The 19,563-nt window shown below is 55.9% G+C and overlaps 1 protein-coding gene across 1 annotated transcript in view; it reads left to right on the top strand.

Moving 5' to 3' along the window:
• The window catches only part of LOC141264133 (SCO-spondin-like), a 521,676-nt gene that overhangs the window by 494,231 nt on the left and 7,882 nt on the right, over positions 1 to 19,563 (top strand). The window contains exons 86-90 of the mRNA XM_073676443.1: positions 10,042 to 10,193; positions 11,126 to 11,172; positions 11,249 to 11,413; positions 17,007 to 17,218; positions 18,738 to 18,833. Coding sequence (XP_073532544.1) covers positions 10,042 to 10,193; positions 11,126 to 11,172; positions 11,249 to 11,413; positions 17,007 to 17,218; positions 18,738 to 18,833 — 672 coding nt within the window. The remainder of the gene's footprint in view (positions 1 to 10,041; positions 10,194 to 11,125; positions 11,173 to 11,248; positions 11,414 to 17,006; positions 17,219 to 18,737; positions 18,834 to 19,563) is intronic.

Here is a 19,563-nt window from a genome sequence, read left to right as displayed (position 1 = left end):
AAAATTACAAAAGGGAAAATAGTCCGATGTAAAAGTTTGTGCCCCCGGCATGGTCAGTACCTAGTAGCGCCCCCTTCTGCAGGTATCACAGCTTGTAAACGCTTTTTGTAGCCAGATGAGGGTCTTTCAATCCTTATTTGAGGGATTTCCATCCATTCTTCCTTGGAGAATTCTTCCAGTTCTGTGAGATTCCTGGGGCGTCTTGCATCTTCTGCTCTATTGAGATCTAGCCACAGATTTTCAATGATGTTCAGATCAGGGGACTGTGAGGGCCTTTGTAAAACCTTCAGCTTGCGCCTTTTGAGGTCGTCTATTGTGGATTTTGACGTGTGTTTAGGATCATTAGCCATTTGTAGAATCCTCTTTTCATCTTCAGCTTTTTACAGATGATTTTATGTTTGCATCAAGAATTTGTTGAAATTTTATTGAATTCATTCTTCCCTCTATCCGTGAAATGTTCCTCATTCCATTGGCTGTAACACAACCCCAAAGCAGAGGTGTATCTAGGTTTTCTTGCACCCAGGGCAAGAATCCAGTTTGGCGCCCCCCCCAGCACACATGAGATTTGCGCACTTTGTCACGTGCCGACGAGCTGCTCTCCTAATCCTGTCAATGTTCAGTGAAAAACAGAAAAGTAGGAAGAAAAGCTCGATGTCACATGACTGTACGTATGAAAATCTCATATGAGTGAGGTGGCCATGTGATGCCTGCTGGAACCAGCAAGCAGAGCTGAATCCTGACAGTGAGGATATTACACTGTTAGGATCGGCTACAGGGCTTCATTTTACAATTAAAGTGTTCGTCAAGGGTTCAGATGAAAGTCTGTAGTCATTCTAGGTGCCCACTACCTTCTGAATTCTCTCAGCTCATGCACTGCACGCTTTTAGGATTCTCTCTTGCACAAGTATGAGATCTGTATACTATACTGAGCTGCAATTGTATCAGCTTGACAGCTGGCTCAGAGAACGGCCGACTCCCAGTCCAGGGGGGCGCCAGAATGCAGCCGCCAGGCAATTTGGACCGCCACATTAGGCGGCCCGACTGCGCTCCCCTGCCGGCACACACAACGGCTGCCCCCCCCCCCCAGATACGCCTCTGCCCCAAAGCATGATTAATCCACCCCCATGCTTAATGGTTGGCGGGATGTTCTTTTTCTGAAATTCTGTGGCCTTTTTTCTCCACACATACCTTTGATCATTGTAGCCAATTTTAACCTCATCAGTCCACAGGACTTGTTTCCACAATACTTCAGGCTTGTTTAGATGTTCTTTTCCATACTTCTGACGCTGAATTTTATGGTGAGGACGCAGGAGAGGTTTTCTTCTGATGACTCTTCCATGAAGGCAAATGTTCGTGCAGGTGTCTCTGAACAATAGAACAATTTACCACAACTCTAGAGTCTGTTAAATCTCTCTGAAGGTATTTTGCAGTCAAGCGGGGGTTCTGATTTGCCTCCCTAGCAGTCCTACGAGCAGCTCTCAATGAAATTTTGCTTGGTATTCCAGACCTTATCTTGACCACCACTGTTCCTGTTAACAGTCATTTCTTAATTACATTTCAAACTTAGGAAAGGACAACTTTGCTATCTTCTTATAGCCTTCTCCTGCTTTGTGGGCCTCCACCATTGTCATTTTCAGAGTGCTCGGCAGCTGCTTATGAGAACCCATGGCTGCTGTTTTTTGGCACAAGGTTAGAGGAAGTTGGTTTTATAAAGTTGGGAAATTTGCATAACCTAACCTTTCCTATCGATGATAGTGAACAAGCTATAACCCTAACAGGCCAATTAAGGTCTGAAACCTTGGTCACACAAATCTACAAGGGTGCCCAAACTTTTATATCGGCCCATTCTCCTTTTTGTAATTTTTAAAATGTAAGAAATGAGTATATATATGTATTTTTTGCCTAAAATGCAAAGGAAATGTGTCATCTTTAACTTTAGGCTGTAACGGGTCTGGGAGGCGGAACCTCTGAGCTACTATACAAGGGGGCGGTCCTTGTAAGGGAGCGGGTGGCGACCAGGGTAGACGGGCAGGAGGTCACAGCAGGTGACTGGGACAGTCTCTGAATGAACGGACAGGAGATCACGGCAAGTGACCGGGGCAGTCTCTGGATGAACGGGCAGGAGGTCACGGCAAGTGACCGGGGCAGTCTCTGGGTGAACGGGCAGGAGGTCACGGCAAGTGACCGGGGCAGTCTCTGGATGAACGGGCAGGAGGTCACGGCAAGTGACCGGGGCAGTCTCTGGGTAAAGGATTGGTACGACCTGTGGCGGCAGATGATAGACGTGAGCTCCCAGGTGAGCAGGCGAGAGTCTCTGGATAATCGGGTGGTCACAGCATGTGACGGCGGAGCCTCCAGGAAGATCAACAGACAGGTAGCAGATGAGCGCTCCCAGGTGAGCGGGCAAGAGTCTCTGGACAGGCGGGTGGTCACAGCACGTGACGGCGGAGCCTCCAGGAAGGCTAGCAGGCAGGTAGCAGATGTGCGCTCCCAGGTGAGCGGGCAAGCTGGTCCATAGACAGACTGACAGGAGTTGGAGGGCAGACCGTCGGACCTCAGGCTAGCAAGCAGGTAGCAGGAATATCAGGCAGGAAACAGACAGCAAACTGGCAGGACTCTGGCAGGAATCAGGCAGGTAACTGGCAACGGGACCTGAGGGCTGAAGCAGAGTAGTGAACAGTGCAACAACATTGCTCGGGCACCTCCATTTTGGAGGAGGTGCCTTATATATGGTGAAGTCCTCCGGCCATTGGCCGGGGACTCCTTAGGACGGCGCGCGCGGCCCCTTTAAGAGGGAGGGAGCGCGCGCGCGCCCTAAGCACAGTGGCCGGGAAGGAGCGCGCGCTGCCAGCAGAGCGGGAGGAGGACGCCGGGCTCGGAGCAGAGAGGTGAGGGGAACAGCGTCCCTGCCTAGCAGAGGGCAGGGACGCCGACGCTACATAGGCCTTTTAGAGATCATTTCATCTTCAACTTGCTTATCTGTTCACAATAACAGTACTTTTGACCAGGAGTGCCTAACGTTTTACATGCTACTGTATGTATAGGTATACACTGTGTACAGTAGATGTTTGTATACTGTATGTGTATATTGGTGTGCACTGTGCTTATGTAATGTGTGTGTACTGTGTATATATGTGTTCTGTGCCTATGTAATGTGTGTGTACTGTGTATATATATATATATGTTCTGTGCCTATGTAATGTGTGTGTACTCTGTATATATGTGTTCTGTGCCTATGTAATGTGTGTGTACTGTGTATATATGTGTTCTGTGCCTATGTAATGTGTGTGTACTGTGTATATATGTACTGTGTATGTGTTGTGAGACAGTGAGGGGAATCATATGCGAGAGCCATTATGTATCTCTCAGAATGTGCTTAGAAGCATACTGAACCGCCTGGAGAGCATTGTAATTACAGCCTTGTCTGTGGTTACCATGCAAAATTAAAGTGTGGACTGAGTCAAGTTATTTGACCAAGTGAGTTTAGGAAAACCTGTCTTGGGCTTTTATTTTTGGAGAGATCTATAGGATCGGTAGTGGGATGGGTCTCTCCCTCCAGTCCGGGTCTTAAAAGTGATTTTCATTTAAACCTGCAGTTAATGTTTGGGTGTGTCCGTTTGTATTTGGATTTCACATGTAGCAGAGCTGAAGGTGCTGTGGTCGTATGCCTGGCTGTGTGTAGCCAATACAGGCCAGAGCCAGCGATGTGGGTAACCACGATAGCACCCATGAACCTCACAAGGCTGCAAGTGCCAGCTGCCCTAGATTTTATTTACATGTTCCCGGAGGTGAGCGATTGCATGTGTGCAGTATTTGGACAATAAAGGACTTTTACTAACTTGCCTGGGTCACTGTCTCACTAAATTCACTGGCGGAAACGCTGCTGCCTTACATATGCTGGAGAATGCAGAAGCGTGAATTGAGACTTACCCCGAAGAAAATTGCATATCAGTGATCAAGACTGCAAAATTACAAATCAAGCCCATGGACAATATGGAGGAGCTACTGAAGCAGCACCCAGCAACAGCAACTGCAGTTTAAGCGGCAACAGCAGGAGCAGCACCAACAGCAGCAGCGGCAACAGCAGGAGTAGCACCAACAGCAGCAGCGGCAACAGCAGGAGCAGCACCAACAGCAGCAGCGGCAACAGCAGGAGTAGCACCAACAGCAGCAGCGGCAACAGCAGGAGCAGCACCAACAGCAGCAGCAGCAGCAACAGCAGGAGTAGCACCAACAGCAGCAGCAGCAGACGAACAACCTGATTCTGCAACAGATTGCAGCCCGGCGAGAGCCGTCCCCACCGCCGACTCGATTCGTCCAGTGGCCTGGGACAAAGTCAAGTCTGCACTAAGGAAGATGAGTCCCAAAGACGACTTGGAAGCTTTTCTCACCGTGTTTGAAAGAACAGTGGGCTGAAGTGGTGGCCCCTTTCATGATGGGAGATTCCTAGAAGCCTACTTTGACCTCAGCCGGGTGGATGCCCAGAACTATGGGAAACTCAATGTGAGATCCTTGCCCAACTAGGGGTTAATACTTATGTACAGGCACAATGTTTGTACCAGTGGTCCATTGTGGAGACCTACCCCACTTGTTGCAGTTAGTAAAGAAATGGCTCCAGCCTGAGACCTTGAGCTCAGCCCTGATGGTAGAGAGTGTAGTAGTCGTACGGGTGGTGCGAACTCTGCCAGTAGCCATACAGCGCTGGGTGGGGCAAGGGGACCCGGGCAACCTAGGTCAGGTGGTTAGCCGCATCGAGCTTTATGTGGCCACCTAGGATTTCGTATGGAACTCTACCCCACTGTGAGTATCACACCGGGCCCTACAAGCCCAGGAGCCTGGGAAAGGGATATAACCCTCTGCTGGGGTTAACCCGAACTGCGCCACAACTGAGGGGAGGAGCCCATTATCCTCTAAACTGATCCCGCGTACCAGTGGTGCCACCACTATCATGTGCTGGCGGTGCCAAGGGTCAGGACTTGTGGCTGCCAACTGTCCCCTGACTGCTGAGCCATGGACTGCGGGTTTACTAGACGGGTATCTATGTATGCCCAGACTGTCTGCACCGTGGATGTGGACGCCACACGAAGAGAACCCATTTGTGCCAGGTACACGTCAATGAGTACCAGGCAGAGGATCTCTTGGACTCAAGGATCCTAGTGACACTTCTCAATGGGTCATTGGTTGCCGGGTTAAACCCCATTGGTCGGAAAATCGGGGTTGTTTGTACACATGGGGATCTCCAGGAATATCAGATGGCGGAGGTTACCTTTTCCACCCTGTGTGGGGAGCTTAAACATACAGTGGGATTGGTAAAGTCTCCTCCATACGAGACTGTTTTGGGAAGAGACTTGCCCCTGTTCTGGTCCCTATGGGAGAGCAAAACAAACCCTCCCGATCGCTGAACCCAAAGATCCCAAGTCAGGGATACCTGCCGTAGGTGTCAACATCATAGGGAAAGAGTGTAATCCCGATAGGTTTCACCTAGAGGTCTTGGCAGGAGAGGTCGAAGAGACCACATCAATTCCGGAGCTGGAAGTATCCCGGGGTACTTTTGGGACAGCTCAGCTGCAGGATCCCACACTAGCCTGGGCATGGGAACAGGTGATAATGATAAATGGGGTGGCACAGCAACCTGGGGCAGAGGCATTTTTTCCTCATATGGCGGTCAACCAGGATTTGTTATACCTGGTTGACAAATCCGCAACAAAATAATAAATCAGCTGGTAGTGCCCCAATCAAAGGTGCTTGAGATGGCCCTCAAACCCATGCTGGGAAGTCATCTGTGAGCTAAAAAAGCACAAGAGCGTATTCCACAGCTGTTCTTTTGGCCTGAGGTTTAGGCCGAGGTTCAGAGGTTTTGTGAGTCGTGCCGTGAATGTCAGCTGACCGCACCCACCGAAGGCTTCCATAGTCCACTGGTTCCTCTGCCTGTTATACAGATACCTTTTGAGTGGATTGCTATTGATATGGTAGGGCCAATAGTGAAATCAGCCCGGGGCCACCAACACATATTGGTCGTAGTGGATTATGCGACTCTTTACCCGGAAGCGATTCCTCTTTGTCATATCTCGGCAAAACTTATTGCCCAGGAGCTGTTTGCCATGTTCTGCCAAATTGGACTACCAAAGGAGATCCTTACCGATCAGGGGACCGCTTTTATGTCCACGGTCACTAAAGAATTGTGTAAGCTGCTCCACATCAAACAGTTGCACACATCAGTCTACCACCCACAGACCGATGGTCTAGTGGAAAGATTTAATAAGACCCTAAAATTTATGTTAAAAAAGGTGGTAGCTAAAGATGGAAAGGACTGGGATAGGTTGTTGCCGTATCTAATGTTCGCCATCCGGGAGGCACCGCAGTCTTCTACGGGATTCTCTTCATTCAAACTTTTATATGGTAGACATCCCAGGGGCCTGTTGGCCACTGCCAAAGAGACAGGAGCCCACTCCTCACATAAAAGCGTTATAGAGCACGTTGAGAGTATGCAGGACCAAATTACGTCCATGATGCCCATTGTAAAGGAACATCTCCTGAATGCCCAGGCAGCGCAGAGCCGAGGCTACAATAAAAAGGCCACTGTTAGGTCCTTTAAACAGGGGTATAGAGTGTTGGTTTTGGTACCCACTGCAGAAAGTAAGTTCTTAGCCAGGTGGCAAGGCCGATATGAAGTCTGGGAAAAAATTGGGGAGATGAACTACAGGGTGCATCAGCCCAGGAAGAGGAAACCGGAGCAAATTTACCATGTGAATCTATTAAAGGCATGGAAAGACTGGGAATGTATGGTTACTGAGGCGACTCCGGTTGCATCTCCTATAGTCCCTCCGACACTGGCCCGGGAAAAGGCTGTGAACGAGGTAAAGATTAGAGAAAGTCTCTCGAAACAGCAGCGACGATAGGCTCGGAAATTAGTGCAGCGGCATACGGATGTATTCTCAGAACTGTCCGGTTGGACATCTGTGATCCAGCAGGACATTATCTCAGTGCGTTTAGTAAGGGTGCGGGAGGCCCGGAGGCAAGCCATCTCGGAAGAGATAAAGAAGATGCTCCAGTTAGGAGTCATGGAGGAGTCCAGGAGTGAGTGGGCTAGTCCCATTGAACTGATTCCAAAGCCGGACGGATCATTACAGTTCTGTAATGATTTTCAGAAATTGAATGAGATGTCAAAATTTGACCTTTGTCCAATGCCCCGGGTGGACGAGCTGATTGAGAGACTGGGACAGGCCCAGTACTTCACGACGCTCGATCTGACCAAGGGTTACTGGCAGGTGCCACTGACAGAATCGGCCAAAGAAAAGACCGCCTTCGTAACCCCAGAAGGTCTCTATCGCACTGTCGTCTTCTCTTTTGGGTTATATGGGGCCCCGGCCACATTTCAAAAGCTGATGGACATAGTGTTAGAGCCCCATCAGAAGTATGCGTCGGCGTACTTGGATAATATCATCGTCTATAGTAGCGATTGACATACCCACTTGTCCCCGTCACAAGCGGTGGTGGATTCGGTCACAGCCGCGGGCTTGACCGCGAACCCCAAAAAATGTGTGATAGGTCTTGAGGAAGCCCGGTATTTGGGGTACGTAATTGGCCGTGGGGTTATCACACCCCAAGTAAATAAAATCGAAGCCATTCAAAATTGACCCCGGCCTCTCTATACGAAACAGGTGAGAGCGTTCCTTGGTATCAGTGGATATTATAGACGGTTTGTTCCTAATTTTGCTGGGAGATCGGCACTGTTGACCGATCTCTTAAAGGGACGGAAATCGGTCATGGTGCGGTGGAATCCTCAGGCGGAGGACCCCTTACAGTCCATGAAGTTGGTATTGTGCGGACCGCCCATCCTTATCAATTCCAACTTTAGGAATGGGTTTATTGTGCAAACGGACGCCTCTGAGGTAGGGCTAGGAGTGGTTCTGTCGCAAGAGGTGAACAGAGAAGAACATCCGGTCACCTATTTGAGCAGGAAATTTACCCCGGGGTCTCTCCTTCCTGTCCGGGTCTTACAAGTGGCCCATGGCCACGGTTTTCATTTAAACCTGCAGTAAGGTTTGGGTGTGTCAGTTTGTGTTTGGATTTCACATGTAGCAGAGCTGAAGGTGTTGTGGTCGTATGCCTGCCTGTGTGTAGCCAATACAGGCCAGAGCCAGCAATGTGGGTCACCACGATAGCACCTGAGAACCTTACGGGGCTGTAAGTGCCAGCGGCCCTGGCCTTTATTTATGTGTCCCCCGCTGCGATCTGGAGCGATTGCATGTGTGCAGTATCTGGACAATAAAATACTGATACTGTGCCCCCCGTGTGTATCTGTGTCCCTTGTGTATCTGTGTCCTGTGTATATCTGTGTGTATCTGTGCCCCCCGTGTGTATCTGTGTCCCTTGTGTATCTGTGTCCTGTGTATATCTGTGTGTATTTGTGCCCCCCGTGTGTATCTGTGCCCCGTGTGTATTTGTGTCCCGTGTATATATCTGTGCCCCGTGTATACCTATGTCCCGTGTGTATCCGTGCCCCCCGTGTGTATCCGTGCCCCCCATGTAAATGCTCATGTGGCGCCCCTGAGGGTTCGACCGCCACAGGGGTGCTGCACTTCTCTAATGGAGTGTAGTGTTCCTCCTCTGAGGTAAGAACAGTGTGATAGTCGTGACCCAACCTTTGCATCCAACACCACATTTCTCCACCAGAGGGGGCTGGTATGCACTAGGTGCTGCTCCCCTGGTTACAGAGAGACTGGGGAACCAAGAGTTATGGGAGCCAGTTAGTGGGTGAGGGTGGAGGACTCACAAACTAGTGACACTTTAAATTTCATATTTAATAAAAGGCCATCTTGGGTCTAGGTTCTTTGACTGTCTTTATGCTGTCAATTGCGGAGGGTACTGTGACCTCCCGCCCTAACGCGGATCCTGTGTGGGCCCGCATTGGATGGGGACACAGCCCTCGTGCCCCAGCTTTGGGACGAGAGGGAGGTTGTAGACAAGGAATGTCTCGACCCGGTCAAGGACCAGGACCAAGAGGGCCCGGAGCTTAAGAGTGTGGCTCCGTATCAAATAGATGCCAGGGAGGATGCAGACGGAGCGGTGTACGCCACCTGTCCTCGCCAACCTGATATATTCAGAGGGAGTCCGGCTGCAAGAGGGGTACCGGCCCCCGACACCTGACCTTGCTACTCTACGTCCTGGTCAGGGAAGCCCGGTAGGCCCTGAGGATCCCACCGGGTAATGGAAGGAGCGGAGCTGCCACCCGTACCCTTGTTCTGAGAGGAGCTCAGAGGGAGACCCGGCCTATTCACACACACGGACAGGAGAGGATACGGTCTGTAGTTCAGGACCTCTCTGGTGTAGGGTCCTGACTGAATGCTGGACTTACTCGGAGGTTGTCGGACGACCCCTGTCCCTGGTGACCGCAGGACTCCGCGGGGAGCAGGGAGTCGCCTTCCTACTGCCATCTCTAAAGTGAGTAAAGCCTTGGAAGTTCACCCCTATGGCCTCCGGACTGTTTATTCTGCGCTACACCGCACGACGCGGTGCCCGTTCTCCTCTACTGCTACTACCTCCATCCTGTCCCTCGGCCCTGAGGCCTTGCTCCGCCTGTGGGGAGTAGTAAGAACTCTGGCCGCCATAACACCATGCCTCAGCGGACTGCAGCGGCGCTGGTGGCCCTTCACCAGGTGCCACAGGTGGTGTAGTCGAGATCAGCCACTCAACCCGGATAAGCACACACCATCCTTTTCAATGTGATGGCCCTGAGCACGGGTCGGGTCCGGGCCACGGCTGCACCCCATCTCTTCATCACAGGACCCGACTCTGAGTCCCCCATCTCCCAGGGTAAATAAAGGACTTTTCGAGTAGAGGCGTCACACTCATGTACTTATTATTCTGATGTTCATAATGTGAATATGCATGTATATGTGCGTGTGTTACATGGGTGGGGTCTGACAGAGGGGCCCCGATACAAGTAATGCACAGAGGCTCTCCACTGTCAGTGTCCGTTCCTGGGGGAGTAGTCCTCCCTGCTCGTCATTTAGTCATTGTCCTCCTGATTATCACCAGGTTGTACAGGGTGACAGCTGTGTGGCCCCGGAGCAGTGCCCGTGTGTCCTCCCCTCAGGGCCCAGGTTCCTCTGGATGGAGAATCTCACTATGGAAGAAAGAAGAAGAGAATACCCAGCAGGCACAACTCTACTGTACCAGTGTAATAACTGGTGAGAGGCGGGGGAGGAGGAGGCGGAGGGGAGGTGGAGGCAGCGGAGGCAGAGGAGAGGCGGGGAGGTGGAGGAGGGGCAGGGAGGAGGAGGCGGAGGGGAGGTGGGGCAGGGAGGAGGAGGCGGGCAGGAAGAAGGAGGGGAGGTGGGGCAGGAAGGAGGAGGAGGCGGAGGGGAGGTGGGGAAGGAAGGAGGAGGAGGCGAGGATGGGGTGCGGGAGAGGTAGAGGCGGGGCAGGGGAGGCAAGGGAGGTGGAGGCGGGGCAGGGGAGGAGGCGGTGGGGAGGTGGAGGCAGCAGAGGGGAGGTGGAGGAGGGGCAGGTGAAAAGGAGGCGGCGGGGAGGTGGAGGAGGGGCAGGGGAAAAGGAGGAGGCGGAGGAGAGGCGGGGAGGCGGATTAGGGGCAGGGAGGAGGAGGGGGCGGGGCAGGGGAGGAGGAAGCGGAGGAGAAGTGGGACAGGCAGGAGGCATAGGGGAGGCGGGCAAGGGCTGAGGAGGCGGGGGAGGTAGAGGTGGGGCAGTGGAGGCGTGGCAGGGGAGGAGGAGGCGGCGGCAGGGGAAAAGGAGGCGGCAGGGGAGGTGGAGGAGGGGCAGGGGAAAAGGAGGCGGCAGGCAGGTGGAGGCGGGGAGGGGAGGTGGAGGCTGCGGAGGAGATGCGGCGAGGTGGAGGCGGGGCAAGGGATGAGAAGGTGGGTTAGGAGGAGGCGGAGGGGAGGTGGGGGAGGTAGAGGTGGAGCAGGGGAGGCGGAGGGGAGGCAAGGGAGGTAGAGGCGTGGCTGGGGAGGAGGAGGCAGAGTGGAGGCGGGCAGGAATAAGGAGGAGAGGCAGGGGAGGAGTCAGGGCAGTAGTAAGCGGGGCAGTGAAGGAGGAGGAGATGGGGCAGGTGCAGGAAGGAGTAATATCCCTTTAATAGTCATGTTGCTCTCTCCTGCAGCTCCTGCCATACTGGAAGCTTTGTGTGCTCCGCTCTGGACTGTGCGGGTGAGATTCTCTGCGCTGCGGTGGTTCTGCGCTCCACCCTGTCTCCGGGGGTGACTGACACGTGTCTGTCTTGCAGTGGACTGTCAGTGGTCACAGTGGTCCTCATGGAATTCATGTTCTGTAACTTGTGGCAGTGGAGTCCAAACCTCACAGCGGCATCAGATCCGACCGCGACTGTATGACGGGGAGGAATGTGCCGGGCCCACGACCCGCCGCAGGGAGTGTGAGACCCCCGACTGCAGTAAGTAGTGGGGTCCACCTAACACTGCACCAGCTCTGTCTGGTAGACTGCCCCCAATCCACAGCCCCGATACATGGTGAGGGGTACACGCACGGCCCCGATACATGGTGAGGGGTACACGCACGGCCCCGATACATGGTGAGGGGTACACGCATGGCCCCGATACATGGTGAGGGGTACACGCACGGCCCCGATACATGGTGATGGGTACACGCACGGCCCCGATACATGGTGAGGGGTACACGCACGGCCCCGATACATGGTGAGGGGGTACACGCATGGCCCCGATACATGGTGATGGGTACACGCACGGCCCCGATACATGGTGATGGGTACACGCACGGCCCCGATACATGGTGATGGGTACACGCACGGCCCCGATACATGGTGAGGGGTACACGCATGGCCCCGATACATGGTGAGGGGTACACGCACGGCCCCGATACATGGTGAGGGGTACACGCATGGCCCCGATACATGGTGAGGGGTACACGCACGGCCCCGATACATGGTGAGGGGTACACGCATGGCCCCGATACATGGTGAGGGGTACACGCACGGCCCCGATACATGGTGAGGGGTACACGCATGGCCCCGATACATGGTGAGGGGTACACGCACGGCCCCGATACATGGTGAGGAGTACACGCATGGCCCCGATACATGGTGAGGGGTACACGCATGGCCCCGATACATGGTGAGGGGTACACGCATGGCCCCGATACATGGTGAGGGGTACACGCATGGCCCCGATACATGGTGAGGGGTACACGCACGGCCCCGATACATGGTGAGGAGTACACGCATGGCCCCGATACATGGTGATGGGTACACGCATGGCCCCGATACATGGTGAGGGGTACACGCACGGCCCCGATACATGGTGAGGAGTACACGCATGGCCCCGATACATGGTGATGGGTACACGCATGGCCCCGATACATGGTGAGGGGTACACGCACGGCCCCGATACATGGTGAGGAGTACACGCATGGCCCCGATACATGGTGAGGGGTACACGCATGGCCCCGATACATGGTGAGGAGTACACGCATGGCCCCGATACATGGTGAGGGGTACACGCATGGCCCCGATACATGGTGAGGAGTACACGCATGGCCCCGATACATGGTGAGGGGTACACGCATGGCCCCGATACATGGTGAGGAGTACACGCATGGCCCCGATACATGGTGATGGGTACACGCATGGCCCCGATACATGGTGAGGAGTACACGCATGGCCCCGATACATGGTGAGGGGTACACGCACGGCCCCGATACATGGTGAGGAGTACACGCATGGCCCCGATACATGGTGAGGGGTACACGCATGGCCCCGATACATGGTGAGGAGTACACACATGGCCCCGATACATGGTGATGGGTACACGCATGGCCCCGATACATGGTGAGGGGTACACGCACGGCCCCGATACATGGTGAGGAGTACACGCAGGGCCCTGATACATGGTGAGGGGTACACGCATGGCCCCGATACATGGTGAGGAGTACACGCAGGGCCCCGATACATGGTGAGGGGTACACGCACGGCCCCAGGTACACACACGGCCCCGATATATGGTGAGGGGTACACACACGGCCCCGATATATGGTGAGGGGTACACGCACGGCCCCGATACATGGTGAGGGGTACACGCACGGTCCCGATACATGGTGAGGGGTACACGCACGGCCCCGATACATGGTGAGGGGTACACGCACGGCCCCGATACATGGTGAGGGGTACACGCACGGCCCCGATACATGGTGAGGGGTACACACACTGCCCCGGGTACACACACGGCCCCTATACATGGTGAGGGGTACACGCACGGCCCCGATACATGGTGAGGGGTACACGCACGGCCCCGGATACACACGGTCCCGATACATGGTGAGGGGTACACGCACTTCCCCGGGTACACGCACGGCCCCTATACATGGTGAGGGGTACACGCACGGCCCCTATACATGGTTATGGGTGCACGCACGGCCCCTATACATGGTGAGGGGTACACGCACGGCCCCGATACATGGTGAGGGGTGCACGCACGGCCCCGATACATGGTGAGGGGTACACGCATGGCCCCGATACATGGTGAGGGGTACACGCATGGCCCCGATACATGGTGAGGGGTACACGCATGGCCCCGATACATGGTGAGGAGTACACGCAGGGCCCCGATACATGGTGAGGGGTACACGCACGGCCCCAGGTACACACACGGCCCCGATATATGGTGAGGGGTACACACACGGCCCCGGGTACACACACGGCCCCGATATATGGTGAGGGGTACACACACGGCCCCGATATATGGTGAGGGGTACACGCACGGCCCCGATACATGGTGATGGGTACACACACGGCCCCGATACATGGTGAGGGGTACACGCATGGCCCTGATACATTGTGATGGGTACACGCATGGCCCCGATACATGGTGAGGGGTACACGCATGGCCCCGATACATGGTGAGGGGTACACGCACGGCCCCGATACATGGTGATGGGTACACGCACGGCCCCGATACATGGTGAGGGGTACACGCACGGCCCCGATACATGGTGAGGGGGTACACGCATGGCCCCGATACATGGTGATGGGTACACGCACGGCCCCGATACATGGTGATGGGTACACGCACGGCCCCGATACATGGTGATGGGTACACGCACGGCCCCGATACATGGTGAGGGGTACACGCATGGCCCCGATACATGGTGAGGGGTACACGCACGGCCCCGATACATGGTGAGGGGTACACGCATGGCCCCGATACATGGTGAGGGGTACACGCACGGCCCCGATACATGGTGAGGGGTACACGCATGGCCCCGATACATGGTGAGGGGTACACGCACGGCCCCGATACATGGTGATGGGTACACGCATGGCCCCGATACATGGTGAGGGGTACACGCACGGCCCCGATACATGGTGAGGGGTACACGCACGGCCCCGATACATGGTGAGGGGTACACGCATGGCCCCGATACATGGTGAGGGGTACACGCACGGCCCCGATACATGGTGAGGGGTACACGCACGGCCCCGATACATGGTGAGGGGTACACGCATGGCCCCGATACATGGTGAGGGGTACACGCACGGCCCCGATACATGGTGAGGAGTACACGCATGGCCCCGATACATGGTGAGGGGTACACGCATGGCCCCGATACATGGTGAGGGGTACACGCATGGCCCCGATACATGGTGAGGGGTACACGCATGGCCCCGATACATGGTGAGGGGTACACGCACGGCCCCGATACATGGTGAGGAGTACACGCATGGCCCCGATACATGGTGATGGGTACACGCATGGCCCCGATACATGGTGAGGGGTACACGCACGGCCCCGATACATGGTGAGGAGTACACGCATGGCCCCGATACATGGTGATGGGTACACGCATGGCCCCAATACATGGTGAGGGGTACACGCACGGCCCCGATACATGGTGAGGAGTACACGCATGGCCCCGATACATGGTGAGGGGTACACGCATGGCCCCGATACATGGTGAGGAGTACACGCATGGCCCCGATACATGGTGAGGGGTACACGCATGGCCCCGATACATGGTGAGGAGTACACGCATGGCCCCGATACATGGTGAGGGGTACACGCATGGCCCCGATACATGGTGAGGAGTACACGCATGGCCCCGATACATGGTGATGGGTACACGCATGGCCCCGATACATGGTGAGGAGTACACGCATGGCCCCGATACATGGTGAGGGGTACACGCACGGCCCCGATACATGGTGAGGAGTACACGCATGGCCCCGATACATGGTGAGGGGTACACGCATGGCCCCGATACATGGTGAGGAGTACACACATGGCCCCGATACATGGTGATGGGTACACGCATGGCCCCGATACATGGTGAGGGGTACACGCACGGCCCCGATACATGGTGAGGAGTACACGCAGGGCCCTGATACATGGTGAGGGGTACACGCATGGCCCCGATACATGGTGAGGAGTACACGCAGGGCCCCGATACATGGTGAGGGGTACACGCACGGCCCCAGGTACACACACGGCCCCGATATATGGTGAGGGGTACACACACGGCCCCGATATATGGTGAGGGGTACACGCACGGCCCCGATACATGGTGAGGGGTACACGCACGGTCCCGATACATGGTGAGGGGTACACGCACGGCCCCGATACATGGTGAGGGGTACACGCACGGCCCCGATACATGGTGAGGGGTACACGCACGGCCCCGATACATGGTGAGGGGTACACACACTGCCCCGGGTACACACACGGCCCCTATACATGGTGAGGGGTACACGCACGGCCCCGATACATGGTGAGGGGTACACGCACGGCCCCGGATACACACGGTCCCGATACATGGTGAGGGGTACACGCACTTCCCCGGGTACACGCACGGCCCCTATACATGGTGAGGGGTACACGCACGGCCCCTATACATGGTTATGGGTGCACGCACGGCCCCTATACATGGTGAGGGGTACACGCACGGCCCCGATACATGGTGAGGGGTGCACGCACGGCCCCGATACATGGTGAGGGGTACACGCATGGCCCCGATACATGGTGAGGGGTACACGCATGGCCCCGATACATGGTGAGGGGTACACGCATGGCCCCGATACATGGTGAGGAGTACACGCAGGGCCCCGATACATGGTGAGGGGTACACGCACGGCCCCAGGTACACACACGGCCCCGATATATGGTGAGGGGTACACACACGGCCCCGGGTACACACACGGCCCCGATATATGGTGAGGGGTACACACACGGCCCCGATATATGGTGAGGGGTACACGCACGGCCCCGATACATGGTGATGGGTACACACACGGCCCCGATACATGGTGAGGGGTACACGCATGGCCCTGATACATTGTGATGGGTACACGCATGGCCCCGATACATGGTGAGGGGTACACGCATGGCCCCGATACATGGTGAGGGGTACACGCATGGCCCCGATACATGGTGAGGGGTACACGCAGGGCCCCGATACATGGTGATGGGTACACGCACGGCCCCGGATACACACGGCTCCGATACATGGTGAGGGGTACACACACTGCCCCGGGTACACACACGGCCCCGATACATGGTGAGGGGTACACACACGGCCCCTATACATGGTGAGGGGTACACGCACGGCCCCGGATACACACGGTCCCGATACATGGTGAGGGGTACACGCACTTCCCCGGGTACACGCACGGCCCCTATACATGGTGAGGGGTACACGCACGGCCCCTATACATGGTTATGGGTGCACGCACGGCTCCTATACATGGTGAGGGGTACACACACGGCCCCTATACATGGTGAGGGGTACACGCACGGCCCCGGATACACACGGTCCCGATACATGGTGAGGGGTACACGCACTTCCCCGGGTACACGCACGGCCCCTATACATGGTGAGGGGTACACGCACGGCCCCTATACATGGTTATGGGTGCACGCACGGCTCCTATACATGGTGAGGGGTACACACACGGCCCCGGGTACATACCTGATACGTTCCAGTGACGTCCTCAGCCCGTGTTTGTGCCGCCCTCTGTGCAGGTTGCCCTGATGGAGAGCGATGGAGGCGGCCGGTCCCCGGTGAGGACTCCTGTGAGCCGACCTGTCAGGAGGTTTATGAAGAGCGGAGCAGGAACTGCAGTGCGGGGACCACAGGCGGCTGTGTGTGTGAGGCAGGGAGGTACCGCAGCAGCCGAGGCACGTGTGTGACCGCCGAGCACTGCGAGTGTCAGCATGGAGGACAGGACTATCTGGTGAGTAACCCCATCATCACTACAGTGTTCTGCAGGGACTAGAGGGACCCCGATAATCACCCTGCAGCCCCGATAGTCACCCTGCAGCCCCGACACCGCGATAGTCACCCTGCAGCCCCGACACCCCATAATCACCCTGCAACCCCGACACCCCGATAATCACCCTGCAACCCCGACACCCCGATAATCACCCTGCAGCCCCGACACCCCATAATCACCCTGCAACCCCGACACCCCGATAATCACCCTGCAACCCCGACACCCCGATAATCATCTTGCAGCCCCGACACCCCATAATCACCCTGCAGCCCCCGACACCCCGATAATCACCCTGCAGCCCCGACACCCCATAATCACCCTGCAGCCCCGACACCCCGATAATCACCCTGCAACCCCGACACCCCGATAATCACCCTGCAACCCCGACACCCCGATAATCACCCTGCAGCCCCGACACCCCGATAATCATCTTGCAGCCCCGACACCCCATAATCACCCTGCAGCCCCGACACCCCGATAATCACCCTGCAACCCCGACACCCCGATAATCACCCTGCAACCCCGACACCCCGATAATCACCCTGCAGCCCCCTACACCCAATAATCACCCTGCAGCCCCCGACGCCCCGATAATCACCCTGCAGCCCCCGACGCCCCATAATCACCCTGCAGCCCCCGACACCCCGATAATCACCCTGCAGCCCCCGACGCCCCATAATCACCCTGCAACCCCGACACCCCGATAATCACCCTGCAGCCCCGACACCCCGATAATCACCCTGCAGCCCCGACACCCCATAATCACCCTGCAACCCCGACACCCCATAATCACCCTGCAGCCCCCGACACCCCGATAATCACCCTGCAGCCCCCGACGCCCCATAATCACCCTGCAACCCCGACACCCCATAATCACCCTGCAGCCCCCGACACCCCGATAATCACCCTGCAGCCCCGACACCCCATAATCACCCTGCAACCCCGACACCCCGATAATCACCCTGCAACCCCGACACCCCGATAATCACCCTGCAACCCCGACACCCCGATAATCACCCTGCAGCCCCGACACCCCGATAATCATCTTGCAGCCCCGACACCCCATAATCACCCTGCAGCCCCGACACCCCGATAATCACCCTGCAACCCCGACACCCCGATAATCACCCTGCAACCCCGACACCCCGATAATCACCCTGCAGCCCCCTACACCCAATAATCACCCTGCAGCCCCCGACGCCCCGATAATCACCCTGCAGCCCCCGACGCCCCATAATCACCCTGCAGCCCCCGACACCCCGATAATCACCCTGCAGCCCCCGACGCCCCATAATCACCCTGCAACCCCGACACCCCGATAATCACCCTGCAGCCCCCGACGCCCCATAATCACCCTGCAGCCCCCGACACCCCGATAATCACCCTGCAGCCCCCGACGCCCCATAATCACCCTGCAACCCCGACACCCCGATAATCACCCTGCAGTTCTCTCATAGACTCTGTGTTGTGTTCTGTGCAGCCTGGAGAGGACTGGCAGGACGGCTGCCACATGTGTCGCTGTGTGAACGGGATCGGAGTCTGTGCCACAAAATGTCCACCGCTCCAGTGTGCCGAGGTGAGGAGGCCAGACACCGACACCGGGGTAACGAGGATCATTACATCACACCGACACCGGGGTAACGAGGATCATTACATCACACCGACACCGGGGTAACGAGGATTATTACATCACACCGACACCGGGGCAACGAGGATTATTACATCACACCGACACCGGGGTAACGAGGATCATTACATCACACCAACACCGGGGTAACGAGGATCATTACATCACACCGACACCGGGGTAACGAGGATCATTACATCACACCGACACCGGGGTAACGAGGATTATTACATCACACCGACACCGGGGTAACGAGGATCATTACATCACACCGACACCGGGGTAACGAGGATCATTACATCACACCGACACCGGGGTAACGAGGATTATTACATCACACCGACACCGGGGTAACGAGGATTATTACATCACACCGACACCGGGGTAACGAGGATCATTACATCACACCGACACCGGGGTAACGAGGATTATTACATCACACCGACACCGGGGTAACGAGGATCATTACATCACACCGACACCGGGGTAACGAGGATCATTACATCACACCGACACCGGGGTAACGAGGATCATTACATCACACCGACACCGGGGTAACGAGGATCATTACATCACACCGACACCGGGGTAACGAGGATTATTACATCACACCGACACCGGGGTAACGAGGATTATTACATCACACCGACACCGGGGTAACGAGGATCATTACATCACA

The sequence above is a fragment of the Phyllobates terribilis genome, unplaced genomic scaffold (genome assembly GCF_046119375.1).
Source record: "Phyllobates terribilis strain yellow unplaced genomic scaffold, ASM4611937v1 Scaffold_4__5_contigs__length_816908805, whole genome shotgun sequence".
In the NCBI taxonomy this organism is placed as follows: Eukaryota; Metazoa; Chordata; class Amphibia; order Anura; family Dendrobatidae; genus Phyllobates; species Phyllobates terribilis.
Note: the sequence above shows the minus strand (reverse complement) of the source record. Positions and strands in the feature narration are given on the sequence as shown.